Raw genomic sequence first — 18,394 nt, 5'->3', positions numbered from 1 at the left:
TGGGTACCTATATGTATTATTGAAGTAAGTTTTATTTTTTGTAAAAAGTTTTTTGATATGTACTTAGGGAGACCAGATCCAACGCACGGGATGCTTGCTGAAACCGGCACAACTACTTTATATCCTGGTACAGGAAGTAACTACTATAAAAATAAAACATCGCTTGGGTAACTAAAATTATGTATTCAAACTCAACATCACATATTCATTTATACACGCGACTTCCCTTACAACTAGTTTAATTATAAAACTATGTATTCGTTTGCAGAATATAACGACTTTTTCTAGCGTCATGTTTTACAAAAATAAAACTTTTGAGAAATGTCAATCTGTATGCGAATAAAATCGAAGAGTTTGATTGCTATATCAGGAACTACTGATATTGAAACTATTCCCATTTCAGTTAAGTGTAAATTTTTATACTTATTTTAGGAGAGGTAACTTCACAGTTAACGTACACATAGAAGTACATGAACCTAAAATTAATACATCCATTATTTAGAAGCCTTTGGGACACTTTTATCCGGGTGCGTAAAGTTGTACCTAGGGGAAGCGGCTGAAACCAAATAGAATGTACCTCAGCATCTCCCAATTTTTATTTAATTCAGTTCAGCAGTTCTTGAGCTAAAAATAGTGTTACTACGACTGCGGGTTATATCATCATCCTCCGAGTCCTTTTCCCAACTATGTTGGGGTCGGCTTCCAGTCTAACCGGATGAAGCTGAGTACCAGTGCTTTACAAGGAGCGACTGCCCTATCTGACCTCCTCAACCCAGTTACCCGGGCAACCCCATGGTTAGACTGGTGTCAGACTTACTGACTTCTTACTGCGGATTATATGATGTAGTATATATTTAAAAGTTAGGTATATACATGTTTATTTTTGTAAAACATAACTCCATGTATAAAACTTACATTGTAAAGTGTAACATTCTGTCATGCTATACACATATAAATACCACATTTCTGAACAACTTTTTATTCTGTATTTTTTTCACAGATTTCAAACAGTAAAAATATTTTTTTCACAATTGCACTTCGATTTTTTTTATGTAAAACTTTCAAAATATCGTATGTTTAGTAGTAATTTGATAACAATTTAAATAAAAAAATGAGTTTTGCTATCCCTTTTACTTTATAGGAGTTTAGACAGAGAAATATTGATTTCGTGACTTTTTTAATGCTAGCTATTTTTCCTCGGTTTCACCCGCGTCCCGTGGGACTAATGCTCGTACCGGGATAAAATATAGCCTATGTTACTCAGGGATACTGTAGCTTCCGATTTGAAAAATTCTTTCACTGTTGGAAAGCTACACTATTCCCGAGGTAATATAGGCTATACTTTATCCCGGTACGGGCAGTAGTTCCCACGGGACGCGGGTGTAACAGCAAGAAATATAATATTGGCTTCATATATAATGTTAAAAGCTGCCAATTTTGAAGAAAAATGGGATACATGATTATTATTCCTGGAAAAAAATAATAATAATACAGTTATAAAAAAGCACAAAATTGTATTTTGTAACCAACGTATGTGCAACAGACATATAACCGTATTTCTCTCAGAGAAATTCTTTTTTATATATTTTTAATAATTTATATAATATACATAGAGTTCCTAATACATTTTTGTACCAATATTACACTTTTTCTCTTATAAAAAATATTCGAAAACTTTTGAATAACATTTTGGACATATTTTTAACCTATATATATTTATATTATACATGTATATGTAACAAATACAAGATTTTAATTTTACAGTTCGCACCAAATATCATTGCATTTCATTCATATATTTGATTGATGTCCTCCTAACCGATTGTCGGCCACGGCGGCTGTTCTCATATAAGGAGATCAGTCAGCTGCGCAGGACATATTATAGTATGTGCACATTTGCTTGGACTGCGGTGCACTCACTATTCCTTCACTCTCATAGCGCGATGCGACGACAATCCGACACCACAGGAGAGAGATCGGGCGATTTTTTTACTGCTGTGAATTCAATTGTAGCTAACTTCGGACAAGCAAAGCTTCTTGACAATATCTGTACGAACAAATGCGCAACGATTCTAATGGCTAACTTCACAGTTGTAAAGTTATTTGGTGCGAACGTATTAAAATATCATTGTGTTTTTATAACGTTCTTTTTTCATATTGACTATGTTCATACATTTTTTTTTAAGGTATGTATATTTTAAAAGGATTGAATTTAGTCGGTATTGAATTTTTGTTTTATTCATTTACTATGCAATTGTTGTGTGATGTATTTTTTTCATTATTTCTTATATCATTATAGCTTTAAACACATATAATAGAAAATATACAAGGCTATGTTGAGACCATCATGATCTGCTCAACCTTTTCCTAACTATGTTGGGGTCAGCTTCCAGTCTAACCGCATGCAGCTGAGTACCAGTGTGTCACAAGAATCGACTGCCTATCTGACCTCCTCAACCCAGTTACACGGGCAACACAATACGCCTTGGTATGACTGGCTATCCGATTTTCAGGCTTCTGACTACCCGTAACGACTGCCAAAGATGTTCAAATGACAGCCGAGACCCGACAATTTAACTATCTTGAGACCATTATTATAACAATGGGTTACATTGCAGAAAAATATTTAAGGAAGTCTTATTGAAAACCTCCTTTGGGAAGTAGGTTAAAAAAACTTAGTCTCAGTAACTTCAGTGGAGTAGAATTACAAAAACATCGCTCTGCATATTTTCTAGTACAAGTTTATATTTTATCCTATATAACCTTGTTACCTAACATACTAGTGCCTTTATTTGCTAAAAAAACTTTCGAAAATAAAAAATATAGGTAAGTATCGAAAAAAAAGTAAGAGAAAAAAAAATAATAAAGATATCCAAATCAGTTCAACTGTTTAAGAACTAAGTTGCCATAGATAGACAGAAACACATACCGTCTTACCACAAAAACTTTTAAACATCTGTTGAACACTTGTCTAAAAAAATTACAGATGACATTTAAATAAGGTCCGTTTTGCAGCCACACATCTTAGACAAGTGTTCAACAGATGTTTAAGATTTTGTAATAGGGCCAACAGTGCCTAAACTTAGAGCCACTTTTTTTGCGTTGGAGGTCAAAAAGTAAGTTATATAGTATGGCAGAAATATTTGGCACACATATAAATTATTGTCTTAGAAAGGGTTATTTTTATCCAGGTACGGGAAGAAACTCCCTACTGATACGGGTGAAACCGACACTCATAATTGTATATAAATTGCGATCCAACTTAAAACAAATTATGTACCTATGTATTTGTTAAGAAAAAATTAAAGTATCCTATATATTTATCCAACCCGCATTGAGCAAGCGTGGTGATTAATGCTCAATTCTTCTCCGTGTGAGAGGAAGCCGCAGCCCAGCAGTGGGACGATACAAAGGCTGTAACATATATGTTATCCAGATGCGGGAAATTGTCCCCAAAAAAACAGCATACAAAGCAAATAAAGGCACATAGTATATAAGATTTGCTTAAAAGTAATGTTCCCGCCATTATAAACTATATTTTTGGTCTGTATAGTGTATGTATAGTATATATTTATTTATATGTATATATAAAACCTAACTTATTTGTAAATTGGTTCGTGTCACTGATTCTCCTTCTTTATTTTTAGATCGAGGACGCCATCTGTGAAAGAAAAAATAATATTAAATAAAATTAAAATAAAATCTATACTAATATTAAAATCTGAAGAGTTTGTTTTTTTGTTTGAACGCGCTAATCTCAGGAACTACTGGTCCGATTTGAAAAATTATTTCAGTGTTAGATAGCCCATTTATCGAGGAAGGCTATAGGCTTTTATCCGGGTTCGTGCAGAGGTTCCCACGGGATGCAGGTGAAACCGCTGGCAGAAGCTATTAAAAATAAGAAAGTAACTGTCCGTTTGTAGGTCACGCTTTCACGTCGAAACTACTGAACTTATTTAAATAAAATGTGGTGCACAGAGTCTAGGGCCTGAGAGAAGTCATAGGCTACTTTTTATCCGTGTGTGGGAAGAAATCCCTAAGGGATGCGGGTGGAATCGCGGGGGTATATATTTTTTTGACAATCTCTGGTATTACTCAATCAATTTAATTTTTTTCACTATTGGAAATCTAAACTATACGGTACCCGGGTATCAAAGCTAATATTTTATTTAAATATGGGAAGAAGGAGTTATTCCCAATTTGTCATTAGTACCGATTGGTCACCAACTATTTTTTCCATACACCAAATCCCAATTGGTCATTCGAGCAAAATAAATAATTTAATATTTAAATTTTGAGTTCCGATTCGTCCCCCGCATAAAATTTCACGTATCAGAGTACCGTCAGAAATAAAAGTGTTAGAAGAAATTTTAAATGAAAAACTTCGATGTAGGTAAAGGTATAGCTCTCATATAAATATAATAAAATTTACATTAAAACACAGGTGAAGAACAACATGGGCAGTTTATAAACCCGAAAATGTGACTCGATACTTTTTGTGCCGGTAACAAAAGTACCAGGGGCCCATAACTAGCAAAGAGATTGTATACATAAAAATGATGAATGATGGTGTAAATTGGTATGTTTATCTACAATTAGGAAAAAAACGTAAAATCCTGACACTCTTGACTGCTATACTCCTGTAAGTTATGCGGTCCTAGTACATGGACACTCGTTGATTGGTATATTACTCATCTGATTTATGCGATCCTGGTATTTTGGTTTTGGCCGTGCGGTGTGTGACGCCGTTGAAATCGCGATTTTATTAATAGCGTCTTGCCATATTATAAATATTCGGAAAAAACATAACCAAAAGGTTATGTTTTTTCCGAATATTTATTTTTAAATAAAAAAAAACATATTACAATATTGTAAAGCTTATCTTGTTGACAGTACTTTTTACAAAATAAAGTACGGATGACCAATTGGGACTAAGCAAAATAAAATATTTTATTGAATGACCAACTGGGACACGTTTTTTATGGATGCCAAATCACTAAAATGACGAATCGGGCATAACTCCAAAAAATACGTGCAACCACAGGAAAACAGCTAGTAAGCTAATATAGAGAGGAATATTTTTTTTTGTTTAGTTTGTAAGACTCCGAAACTACTGAACTGATTAGAAAAAATCTTCACTGTTGGAAAGCTACACTCTTCCCGAGTAACATAGGCTATATTTATTCCGGTACGGGCAGTAGTTCCCACGGGGCACGAATAAAACCGCGAGATACAGCTAATATGCTATATAAACTTGTCATCTTTCTTTTCCCAACTATGTCGGAGTCGGCTTCCAGTCTAACCGGGTGCAGCTGAGTACCAGTGTGCTTCATGGAGCGACTGACTATCTAACCTCCACAACCCAGTTTCCTGGGTTACCCAATACCTATAGGGAAGACTTGTACCTATGTAGTAGTAGGTGCACCTGTGTCTATGCAAATGCTTGTGCACTATAATATGTCCTGCGCAGCTGACTGATATCCTACCTTCTAATAAAAATAGTATTTTACATAAACTCACCGTTATTATCCGTATAAACATAGGCAATCCGTCTCGGCGCCAACTGCTTCCTCCCATGACTTTTCCGTCTACCCTCCTTCAGAGACAAATTTAACACTCCATCATCTTCTTCTAAAATCTTCAACCCCTCCCCTTCACTCAGAACCATAGACTTAATATCGGAAGACAACTTATCATTCGATATAAAAACTGTTTTAGCAAAAACCTTTTTCTTTTCGACCGACTCATTTTTGAATATATGGTTCACGCTTTGCTGGACTAATTTGTCTATGCGACATTCGAATATGTTGTTGTCTATGGCGTCTATGGTTTTGTCGAAGCATTCTGACAGTAATGGCGTTTTCGTTTCTGTGACAGTGACTTTTTTGACAGGTAGGGTTAATTGAGATTCTTTATTTATATCTAAATCTAGGATTGGCACTTCTGTGGTATCTGAGCGTTCCTGTAGTCTCTGAAAAAAATAATAATTGAGTAAGATAAAGAGTCATTTATTCAAAGTAGGCGGGAAGATCATATGACGGTCATATTACATGACGGAAGACCATATGAAGCTCATATGACGTGACGGTAAATGATATGTCGCTCATATGACTTATTGGGAGATAAAGATAAAAGATGAATGATGATATGACAGTCAAAAGACGTGACGCATGACGACATGACAATCATATGACATGACGGAAGATGATATGGCAGACATATGACATGACAGGAGATGATATGACGGTCATATGACATTAAGGAAGATGGCATGGCGATCATATGATATGACGCTCATAAGACATGACGGGAGGAGACTCAAAAGCGATTCTCGCCACAGAGTGTCTTTGGTTAGCACGTGTGCCTAGAATTTTCAGCTGTTTTCAGTGTTTTTGTGACCTTTTGTGACTTAATTTTGTGTCTGTGTGTTGTCCCTGTGTTTGTTATCGGTGGTGTATTGTTATTTGGGTAAATAACTAGTTTTAATAAGCACTATGGATTGCAATAAACCTCCCGACCCCGACCCTCCTGACATCTCTGTATTTGCTCCTCTTTCCCCCAACTATCCACTGTCCCAATTCGCCGATGTTGCTTGCAGTATCGCGGACTCCCACACCTCATCACCCTCTAATGCCAGGAAACGCTGCGGAGATGAATCAAACATTGCCGTGTCAACCCCGCCACCAAAACAACAAAGAAATTTAGTTGGCCGTAGCAGGTACTCTGCTACAGATAAGGCACCATTTATTGTCCACGTCTCTCGATTGGAGCCCCAGCCTAACGCCGGTACCTCTCTGCATCCAGTTACTTTTGGGATATTTCTTCAAAAGCACAATATAACTAGCATTGCCCGCGATGGCGTTAAAAAAGTCGGCAGGAATCGTGTATCAGTAGAATTTAAATCCCCTCAGGATGCGAATTCATTTATCATTAATAATATCCTTCCCAAAAATAGTTTTGTGGCCTCTATCCCTACTTTTAATATTACTCGCATGGGTGTTGTTACTGGTGTGCCCACTGATTTGAATGAAGAAGAAGCTAAAAGATACCTACAGGTCCCTTCAGGTTGTGGAGAAATTCTTAAAGTTAGACGGATAAATAGGAAAGTGGTGATTGATGGAGTGGCCGAATTTAAGGCTACAGAAACATGTGTCCTTACCTTTGACGGTCAGGTATTACCGCAAAGAGTCTTCTGTTGTTACACTTCCCTTCCAGTCCAACAGTATGTTTACCCCACCATCCAGTGCCGTAAGTGCTGTAGGTTCGGTCATGTGGAACTTGTGTGCCGGTCTAAACCCCGCTGCAGTAAATGCGGCCATGATCACCCTGGTGATGGTTGCAGCATTTCTGAGGCGGAGGCATTCTGTGTGCTCTGCTCGGGGAATCATTTTGCGAATAGCAAATCATGCCCAGAGTTGGGCAGACAAAAGGCCATTAAGACCGTTATGGCTGAGAAGTCCCTTTCTTATGCTGAAGCCAGCAAAACTATCCCACTTGTTTCTCGCAACTATGCAAATGCTGCAAAAGCAGTTCCGGCTCCCACTCAGTCATACCGCAAAACCGTTTTTCTTAAGCCAAAGACCCATGCCCCTCTATCCCCCTCTTACGATAAAGCTGCTCATCAGCAAATCATTAACTCCCCTGCATCTTCACAGCCTGATGGCTGTGCTCTAAATAACCCATTCATTGGCAATAATACATCATCACTTATAGATATCCTTATTAAACTTTTGACTACAATTTTATCTACTAATAATGCTGAAATACCGTCCAACGTTGCCTATCAACTAGTTAATCTTCTCCCAAATATTAGAAATGGCGTCCCGCCAAATATTCCTGCAATGGAATGTGAGGAGCGTGTGGCATAAGAAACACGACCTCATATTCCTTCTAAATAAATTCAAGCCACTGGCTTGCTCAATCGCTGAGACTTGGCTCACACCGAGTCTCAGTTTTAATATACCACTTTTTAATATTCTCAGATGTGACAGATCTGATGGCTATGGAGGGTCGGCTCTCCTTGTTAATAATCGTGTTCCACTTTCGACCTTAAGTCTTTCTGCTCTGGATGGTGACATGAATATAGTTGCAGGTAGAATTGAAGGTATCACAGTTCTATCTGTGTATATCTCTCACCCACAGCACAGGTTCTTAACTACCATTAGAGAAATCTTAAATAATATTGTAGGACCCGTACTTGTCATGGGTGATTTCAATTGTCATCATTTTAGATGGGGTTCCAATCGCTGCGATTCCTTTGGGGAAGGTTTAGTAGAAATCTTGGATGACCTAGACCTTTGCATCCTAAATGATGGTAGCCCTACTCGTAGATCCCTTCCCGGACAGCAAAAGAGTTGTGTAGACCTCACATTCTGTTCCGTAGAGTTGGCGGCATCAATTCATTGGCAATGTACTACCCTTACGCATGGTAGCGACCATTACCCCATTGTTATAACATTTCTTAATAAAACCTATTTACAGAAAACTTCTCCTCCACTATTGAAGTACAACTTGTCCAAACCCGATTGGACGAAGTTTTCATCTTTACTGGAGGAGAAAATTAGTATACTTCCAAATTTAACTTCAAGTTACCAAGATACTTCTGGTCACTGCCATGCTAAGAGATGTTACGATGACTTTATCGCGGCCATTACTTCAAGTGCAGACTCATCCTTCCCGTTGCGTAACTGTGCCAAAAATAAAATTCCATCACCCCCTTGGTGGGACCAAGAATGCACATCGGCTGTTAAAGAAAGGAAAGAGGCCGAAAAACAGTACAATGAATCGATGAATAGCGACAATCTTATACGGTACAGACGAGTGTTTGCTCAATCTCGGCGGCTTCTTCATAAGAAGAAACGTCGTGGTTGGGTTAAGTTTTGCACTTCTCTATCCCCTTCCACTCCCATATCAGCAGTATGGAAGAGCATTAATCGTTTTAGGCGAGGCTGCTCCCCATCTATCTCTTCCCCCATCACGAGAGAAACTGCTGAATCCTTCTTCGACAAAATTGCTCCAGCCTTTGTTCCTTCATTTCCAGAACTTCTGCTACCGTCTGTAAATATTTTGGATGATCCTATGGATGAACCATTTTCGTTGAAGGAACTTGATGCGGTGTTGCGTCATGTTAGGGATTCCGCTCCAGGCATGGACGGAATACCGTATTCATTTGTAGCTCATTCCGGTTCTAAAGCTAAGCAATACTACCTTGACATTGTTAATTATTGCTATCAATATGGTTGGGTGCCTGACCAGTGGAAATTACAAATAGTCATTCCGCTCCTAAAGCCCGGCAAGACTGCTGATGACCCGAATGGCCTTAGACCAATTGCTTTGTCCTCCGTGTTGGCCAAGTTACTGGAACACTTAATTAAAAATAGGCTTGAGTGGTTGGTTGAGTCTAGGGATTCACTGCCGAGCCATCAGTTTGGCTTTAGAAAGGGGCTTAGTACCATGGATAGTGTGGCAATTCTGGTAACCGACATCCGTACAGCTTTTTCCAAAAATGAATCTGCTGTAGCCGCATTCCTTGACATATCTTCCGCATACGACAGCGTTCTTCTTCCAGTCCTCAGGCAGAAATTGCAACAGCTGAGGATTCCAGGTAAGATGGTACAATGTATATGCGCACTCCTCATGTCTCGCTCATTAATGCTCAGAGTGCAGGGGGAAGTATTCGAGATGAGGCAGACGTGGAAAGGCCTTCCGCAAGGCTCTGTTTTAAGCCCTCTACTTTACAACCTCTATACGGCAGACATTGGCTCCAGCCTCAATGCTGATTGTCACTTACTGCAATATGCTGATGATCTGGTGTTATATGTTGTTAATTCTTCCATAGAGGATGCTGCCTCATCCCTCTGCCTCTCCCTGGACTCTCTGCACACATGGCTTCTGGACCATGGTCTCTCATTATCTGCCCCAAAAAGCTCGGTAGTGATTTTCTCCCGAAAACGACTGATCCCTCAGGTCTCAGTGAACATCCAAGGACAAGGCATCCCTATAGCCCAAAAAGCAAAATTTTTAGGAGTTTATTTAGATTCAAAATTATCCGGTAGTCATCACATAAATTACTTAATTAAAAGATGCGAACGAGTTATCTCCATTTTGAAAGCTCTCTCTGGGGTCTGGTGGGGGGCACACCCCTTCGCTATGAAATTAATTTACAATGCTTTAGTCCGTAGCATTCTGGATTATGGGTCACACTTGGTGATTCCTGGTAACAAAGGTGCCTTGGCCGGCTTAGATAGGATCCAATCTCAATGCCTTCGGATCATCACAGGTTGCATGAAGTCGTCGCCTATTAACGCCTTACAGGTTGAATGCGCTGAACCTCCCTTAGCCCTGAGACGTCAGTACCTTGCTTCTCGTTTTTTGTCCAGGGTTATTCCCAAATCATCCCACCCTCTCATCCCAAAACTCAGAGAGCTTGACACTCTTTGTCACAGCTCAAAATATTGGGAACATAAAGAAATCCCCTTATTCCTGAAAGCATTCCGATTTTTTCAAAATTTAGAATCCCCTATTGCATCACATCCCAGACTTCCTTTATTTAATTATCCCTATGATGTACTTTGCTTCACCCCTAATATATTTTATAACATTGGCATATCTAAAAACTCCCCATCGGCAAATTCAACCTTTAATGCGGTTTTGGGTGAACGATGGACTGGGTTTCAAAGGTTCTTCACGGATGCTTCCAAATTGAATGGTGGTTATACTGGAGCCGCGGTTTATTACCAGAACTCGAAAATCATTATGAAATTCAGATGCCCAAAGGAGTCTTCTATATTTACAGGCGAGTGCGTGGCATTATTGGAAGCTTGTCACTTTATAGAGTCCCATGAGATCAACTTCGGAGTTATCTTTACTGACTCCCTTAGTTGTCTCCAAGCCCTATCCCAGAATCCCTTTAGATCTAAACTCCATTGTCCTATTATCCTGGATATCAAAAAGTCCCTTTTCTCCTGCTCTCGGCAAGAGAAAGTTGTTCACTTAGTTTGGATCCCTAGCCACTGCGGTATAACGGGAAATGAATGTGCTGACGCATTGGCTAAAGATGCATGCACGTCTGAATCAGTGGACCTTGCACACTTCTCCCTTCAAGGGCATGACCTACTAAACGTTCCTAGATTGAGTCTTGAGACTTCGTGGCAGGAATGGTGGAATATCTCCAGCAGAAAGAAGGGTAGTTCATATTACACTATCCAACCGGTTGTAAAATCAAAACCGTGGTTCAGTCATTTTAAAAAATACCCTAAACAGGTTATTTCAGTCCTGTGCAGAATACGATTAGGTCATTGTTGTACTCCGGTCTTCTTGCGCAAAATTCGGGTGCAGGACTCATCCCTCTGCGAGTGTGGACTGGATGAGGGTACCCTGGACCATATATTCTTTAATTGTCCCAATAACTCATCTTTTGATTTATATGGTCGTCTTCGAAATCTTAAGATTCCTCTCCCTACTAATTTCCGCTCCCTCTTAACTTACTCCTGTCCAGAATTGCTCCAGGCGCTATTGATGTCTATCCATCGAAATAATATTAAATTATAAACTGTGGCCTATTTATTTAGACCACTGTTTGTATAGTTGTGGTATATATATTATTCGTTTTATGTTACTAACATATTGTTATTATTTATATATGTAAATGTATTTCTGTTTGTTTCAGTGCCGTCCTACTAACACGTTAAGTTACACAAGTTTGTCTTCAAGATCAATTTAATTTTATTCTTTATCAATCACAAGCACGACTTGCTTCTCATTCCACTTGTTATTGGCAGAATCGTCGACGTTTGCATCGACATGGATTGCCATAAATAAAAATAGAATAGAATAGAATAGACATGACGGGAGATTATTTACGGTCATAGGCCACGATGGAAGATGATATGATATGACGCTCATATGAGATGACGGTAAGATGGTCTTGTATGCCGTGACAGAATCTATCTTAGTGCATATACAACATGACACTCACTCCGCGACGGAATAGCATGAAATTTCTGATTGCCGAGTCGTTTATTAAGGTTTTAACTCCTCAAAATTACAGTAGCTTTAATTGCAAACATCTTACCTGCACAACATACCGCCGGAGACTAACACAGCTGTCTCTTAAAGCATCGCGTTGCGACACGAGGGTGCGTCGTTCAGCTAACGCGTCGTCCCTACAAGCTCTGACTGCGCGGAGTTCGCGAGCCAACCGACGCAAGTGTTCGACGCTGCGGCGACGACTGTTTTGGGATGCTAGCTGAAAATTAAAGGGAGTTTTTGTTAGACCCTTGAGTTTGTTTCGGCGTTTCTTCTCAGGGATCAGTCAGTTAGGAAATGCCGGCCTCAGCGTTCTTAAAATGACGAGGAAAAGTGATGTAATGTCCAACTTGCAAAATAAACAATTTCATTTCATTTCAGATTACTGGCACAAAATAAAGATAACGAAGGTACATACTCATCATCTCCCGAGCCCTTTTCCCAACTAAGGTGGGGTCGGCGTCCAGTCTACGCGAATGCGGCTGAGTACCAGTGTACCCGGGCAACTTAATACCCCTTGGTAAGATTGGTGTGAGATATTCTGGCTTTTAACTACCTTCAACGACTGCCAAGGATGTTCAATGACAGCCGGGACCTACAGTTTAACGTGCCATCCGAAACACAGTCAATGGTGTCTAAGATATACTTAGAAAGTGCATACAAACTTAGAAAAGTTGCATTAGTACTTGCCTGACCTGGAATCGAACCCACACCCTCATACTCGAGAGGTTGGTTCTTTACCCACTAGCTAGGCCACCACGACTTTTGTTAGATTACGGGCACAAAATAAAGCTGATGAAGCTATGTACTTTTTTTTACAATGGCAAAAATCATCAAATGACCCCTCCCGCTACACTAGCGGTGTCCAGCCCAGCGGCCCTGGTATATAAAAGGCCTACGACGGAACACGACGGTTTTTAGTCAGTAAGAGTCTGACACTCCCTCACCGCGCGTAACCCACAGCGGGAGGGCTCATTAGATAATTTTTGACGTCGTTAAAAAAACATAAAGAAAGAAATACATCAGCATGACGCTACGTACAAACGTTTGTAAAAATGACATTCACACATACATGTGCATCGATGGGCTTTTATGTCCTTCTCGATAAAGTAGTGGGTCCCGGCTGTTTGAATTTGAACATATTTAACAGTCGTTACGGGTAGTCAGACAGAATCCAGATAGTCTGACAACCTATCTGAATGGGGTGTCGTGTGGCCGGGGTAACTGGTTTGAGAAGGTCAGATATGCAGTCGCTCTATGTGGCACACTGGTACCTACTCAGCTGCATTCGGTTAGACTGGAAGCCGCCACTACCATAGTTGGGAAAAAGCTAGGCAGATGAGATAAATAGCTGTTACAAGCTGATTCACCTGCGTTAAGATGGATTTGCAATCATAGGCATATTAGCGGTTTCTAACGGTTTTGTTTGGTACTAGAACAATTTAAACTTTTTATCCAGATATCTAAAAATACACCAGAAAATAAGTAAAACTGAGTGAGGAAACTAGTTTATGTTTCTATCGATATAAATTATAGTGAGTCAGCTTCTATATAATTAAAAAGTCATCAATCCACATGAGAAATGTTCGCAACTGACCACAGAGTATATCGAGTTACCTGCTCTAACCACAGACACCAGTAGTCTTTGCATTGCAATATTTATGTTGCATATACAGTCATGGACACATAATTAAAGACACTGTTGGAATCTTAAATTGCTGCCGCATTTCATCTGTATTTCTTTTTTCTGATTGCTACTGGAACTTTATTTTCTATTATAAAATATTTAAGAGGGCATTGTGAAGTATTAAAACTAAAGACTATCTTCAGTGATCCTTCGCGACAAGATTTTTTTCGCTTTATCCGAATCTCAAGCGGTATGAACCATAACGTGGCCTGGCCATATAATTAAAGACACTCCATTTGCTCAGATGAAGAAATGCAAATTATTAATATTATTGATGGTACTTTTCTATAACAACATTCCCTACACTGTAACTAAGCATACTAATGAGTACTAATATTTGGTTTATTTCCTTTTACCTCAATGACAGCACGACATCCCTAAGCGTGCAAGCGGTCAGTTTTGTTTTAAGTCGCTACGGGAATTTTCTTCCATGCTTCATAAAAATCTGTGTAAAATTGATCAATGTTTCATGTATGACTTATCGCCATTGTGTTTTCTTGCCGATCACCAGTTTTTTTTCTATTAAATTTGCGATGGGCCAAACCAAAACCGTCATAAGTTGCTCGATCAAAGAGTCCTTTACAGTGTTTTTCAGAACTTTTCTAATTTGGAAAGCGCTAAGGACCGGTAAATTATGCTTAGCATATAACAAAATGCTATTTCTAAAATATTATAGTACTTGAATTCGCCTATTTTTAATAATATCTTTCTAAAAGATCACCACACCAGAGAAGCCCCACACTATTACTTTTTCGCCTCCTATGTTTGAGAACTTTCTTAGTGTATTTTGGTTCCATCTCATGTTTTGGAGGCGACTAATTTCGATACATTATTTTAGAATTATTCGTATCCCTTTGTTTAATGAGAAAAAAAATACATTTTTGAACACTTGTTAACTGCACCTTTCACATTTGATAGAAATAGCCAACTACAGTATGGACACGCGGTGCTTTTCCAAAAGTAACATCTTCCGATACCCATGCCTTACAGCTTTTCCCGTCCCGGTTGTAGTCTAAAAGTTCTGCAGACACAATTGTCGTCCTTTTAGCATCTGATGACTCCCAAAAAAACCAGTACCGAATCATGTAAATGGTTCACTATTTGCCTATAGCACCGCATTAAAGTCTGTTTGCGGACAAGTTTTCCTTGGGGTCGGTTTTGAGTTGTTCTCAATCCATGCCTTTTTTAGTGCCATTGATAAGAAATCTTTAATAATAAATTTATTACCATGTCCTTACTATAGATCAAGTGGTATGAATAAATCCGTATGTCAAAATATAATATTAAAATAAAAAGCCTAAAACATTTTACTTACCAGAATTTTTGTTCTAGTCTTATTGATAGGAGTAAAATGAAAATTTTTAATGAAATAAACCTAAATTATTACCTAATTCGAATTTTCATAAGTATTTTACTCACTTCTAAAAAAAAGTATGGCAACTATTTGTATCTTTCGTTTTTTTTCTTAACTGGGCTTTAACTGTCTTTAATTAGCTGACCAGCCAAGTATCAGCTACAAAAGTTAGTGTTCATTTCCCATAGAGCTTTATATCTAAAGTATTAAAGAAAGAAAATATTTTTTGTCCTTAATTTAAAGAACACAATGTAATGTTTGTTTTAATAATTATTACACTACAGTTTATACCGTGCTTAAGCTCATGTCAGTACCATAACTATTTATTTCACTTCGAGTCGGGGGGTGTCTTTAATTATGTGTCCATGACTGTATGTTTAAGTATTTATGCAGTTCCTATATTCCGTTTAAGTAAAGAAAAACTTCTTAACAGGACTTTTTACATAAATACATACTTCTATACTAATATGATGATAAAGAGGAAAAGATGTTTTATTTGTTTCAATCCTAAAGAGACCGAAACTACTGAATCGATTTGAAAAAAAAATGCATAGTTGGAGTGCTACATTTTCCCTGATCATCCTTTCTATTGTTATATGTTTCTATAGTGGAGATCTAAGGGGGAGGCCTATGTTCAGCAGTGGACGTCCGCCGGCTGAGATGATGATGATGATGATCCTTTCTATTATAAATGCGAAAGTTTAATGGATGCATACCCATATGTGGACGTGTGTTCTTCTTTCGTTCAAAAAATATGTTATGGATTTTGATGAAACTTGGCGTTAATAGGTATAGTTTATATTATCCTGATGTAGAAAGTATTTCCATCGGGATGAGGGTAAAACGAAGGCTATAAGAAAAACTGACTTTTATGATGACAGTGAAATTGGGCCTTATTCGCTTCAATAGGTGCTTAGATACCAATATGTATTAAGAAGACGAAACATATTTTAAAGACTGAAAGATACAGAACAAATATACAAAACCGATTAGAAAATTTCCTTCACTAAGTATTGAGAAGCTAAAATATCCACAGGTGACATAGTCTATATTTTACCCTTGTACGGGCAGTAGTTCCCACGGGACGCGAGAAAACAGACAGTTAGATATTTTATAAAGGACCTTAGTATATAAAGTAAAACTCACCCTATTCTTAATCCGTCGCCTCAGCCCCTTCAGGAAGGCGAGGTCATCATCGCTAAGCCGCAGCGCCTGCACGCGCTCCGAGTACTTGCAGGTGGACAGCCCCGCCACTTCCGACACCGACATGCTGATACCGCGCGCTGTGGACACAGCTACAATATATAGAGTGAAACAACAGAAAAATGGCGCAAATCCGTTGGTAAATGACCGAGATATTGGCGACTAAATGACATACAGATATCCGAATTGAGAACCTCCTCCTTTCTTGGGAAGTCGGTTAATAAATAGTCGTCCCTAATGAGCTAAAGGAGAAGCTGTGGAGGCCTATGTTCAGCAGTGGATGTCCTATGTTCAGCGGTGGATGTCCTATGGCTGAGATGATGATGATGATGATGATGAATGAACTAAAATGACATTGAGCAATATCACAATAGAAATGTTGCGCAACAAAAATGTTGTTTTACTTATAATATTTGTTTTAGTTTTACTTGCAGGTGGACAAGCCTGCCACCGCCGACAAAAACTTGCTGACACCGCTCGCTGTGGAGACACAGCATACAACAACATTAATATATAGATTTATTCTGGCGTCCTAGCTAATAGTCAACCATGTATGTTCTCATATGAGGAGATCAGCCAGCTACGCAGGACTTTCAATAGTGCATGATGGATGATGATGTCCTCCTAGCCACTTGTCACCTCCTATAGCCTGTTCTTATATAATGAGATTAGCCAGCTAAGCAGGACATATTATAGATAGTGCATACAGATGTTACAATGGGCTATTTAAAAAAATCTGATAGTTTTCTGCCAGGAAATATAATACAATCCCATTTGCACAAACACAGGTGCATGCTCTATTTCTTTACTCTGATAGCCTGACAGGACTGCAGTCAGACAAACAGAGACATCAGACATAAGACCAACAAACTAAAATGCTCTATGAGGCAAAAGTATATAACCAATACCATACTCTCTACTGCTTTGGTCCTGCCGCTGCCCTGGTACACTAAAAAAGAACATGGTGGGTTTTAGTCAGCAAGAGTCTGACACTCTCTCACGTTGCTAACCCACATAGGGAGAGGATTGTTGATGATAACCCATAAAAAAGAGTGTATTGAAGTCCTGGATGAAAGAAAGAGTATTTATTTTGCCATCTTCTAGCCAGAGTGATGAATTCTTTGAAAGGCTATGGTGCTGTTTTTAATGAGCAGCCAGCGGTGAAGGACACATAATATATAGTCACAGTGGTCACAGCATGGGTGTTTTACCAACATCAATTCCATCATACCAATTTCAGCCTGACCTGGGATTTGAAACTAGGGCCCCCTGGCCCCTGGCATTGCTACTATAATACCCAATGAGATAAATGATTCAAATAGAATTATAATAATAATTAGGAAAAATAAGCGCAGAGACAACTAAATCTCTAGAGCATTTTTTAAAAGTGTATGTGTTCCAAATTCAAATCAGAATCTGATATCAGTACGATCATGCACTTGAATCATATATCATTACATTTTAACTGTATGAATCATACTTTGTTATTTACTAAAATGTTGCTTTGCCAAACTAAACAACAACCTCATACATTGAAACTAAGTATATATCAACAAAATAATTGATTAAATAACTTGTTATTATAGTTACATTTCAGTTTTAGAATATTTTGATTTCAAAGACCATAGTTAAAAACTATTTTTTTGTTTTGGTTATCATTTTTAGGCATAGATCGTTATGTATTCAGCCAAATTGTTTTCCTACGTACGATGAAGGTACCATTTTAAAGTATTTACGATACATATTATGTATACAATAAGAATATATAATATTTCTGCGTCATATTGTCATAACACATTAGACGTCTACCTGTTGATTTATCCGTACTAGAATTTTACAACAAAAAAAAATATTATTTCAACAACTTGCCATCCAAAATTTCTTGGTCCAGTTGATACGAGGACGTGTGCTTCCCATTATCGTCCATTCTTCATATTTAATAGTTTGTTTTAATTATTTATTTTTGTAAATATCTTTTACGTTTTTAGAAAATAGTTCGGTAGGTTAGGATTTCGAGAGCTGTCAATGTCAAACTTGTTTCATTCATGGAATTAGTGATGGCGTAGGGCCACTTTGTTTATCACGTGAGGTCCATACAAATAATCGACTAATTCTGTAGAATG

The 18,394-nt window shown here is 38.3% G+C and overlaps 1 protein-coding gene and 1 long non-coding RNA gene across 2 annotated transcripts in view; one reads left to right on the top strand and one right to left on the bottom strand.

Annotated features, from left to right (window-relative positions):
• Positions 1 to 18,394, top strand: part of LOC135119229 (uncharacterized) — a 150,814-nt gene that overhangs the window by 57,559 nt on the left and 74,861 nt on the right. The gene's annotated exons all lie outside the window — the stretch shown is intronic.
• LOC110381649 (uncharacterized) lies at positions 164 to 18,332 on the bottom strand. Its single transcript, XM_049839920.2, has 5 exons — positions 18,141 to 18,332; positions 16,215 to 16,351; positions 12,074 to 12,247; positions 5,521 to 5,971; positions 164 to 3,661 (listed from the first exon to the last, which is right to left on the bottom strand). The coding sequence occupies exons 1-5, from the start codon at positions 18,196 to 18,198 to the stop codon at positions 3,621 to 3,623; spliced, it is 861 nt and encodes a 286-aa protein (XP_049695877.2). The 5' UTR covers positions 18,199 to 18,332; the 3' UTR covers positions 164 to 3,620.

This window comes from Helicoverpa armigera, chromosome 31 (assembly GCF_030705265.1).
Source record: "Helicoverpa armigera isolate CAAS_96S chromosome 31, ASM3070526v1, whole genome shotgun sequence".
Lineage (NCBI taxonomy): Eukaryota > Metazoa > Arthropoda > Insecta > Lepidoptera > Noctuidae > Helicoverpa > Helicoverpa armigera.
Note: the sequence above shows the minus strand (reverse complement) of the source record. Positions and strands in the feature narration are given on the sequence as shown.

Coding starts and splice junctions, on each gene's coding strand:
- LOC110381649 (XM_049839920.2), bottom strand. CDS start 18,198: ATGGACGATAATGGGAAGCACACGTCCTCGTATCAACTGGACCAAGAA. Junction 16,352..18,140: donor GGACCAAGAAATTTTGGATG/GCAAGTTGTTGA, acceptor CTGTGTCCACAG/CGCGCGGTATCAGCATGTCG. Junction 3,662..5,520: donor TGTTTATACGGATAATAACG/GTGAGTTTATGT, acceptor TTTCTTTCACAG/ATGGCGTCCTCGATCTAAAA.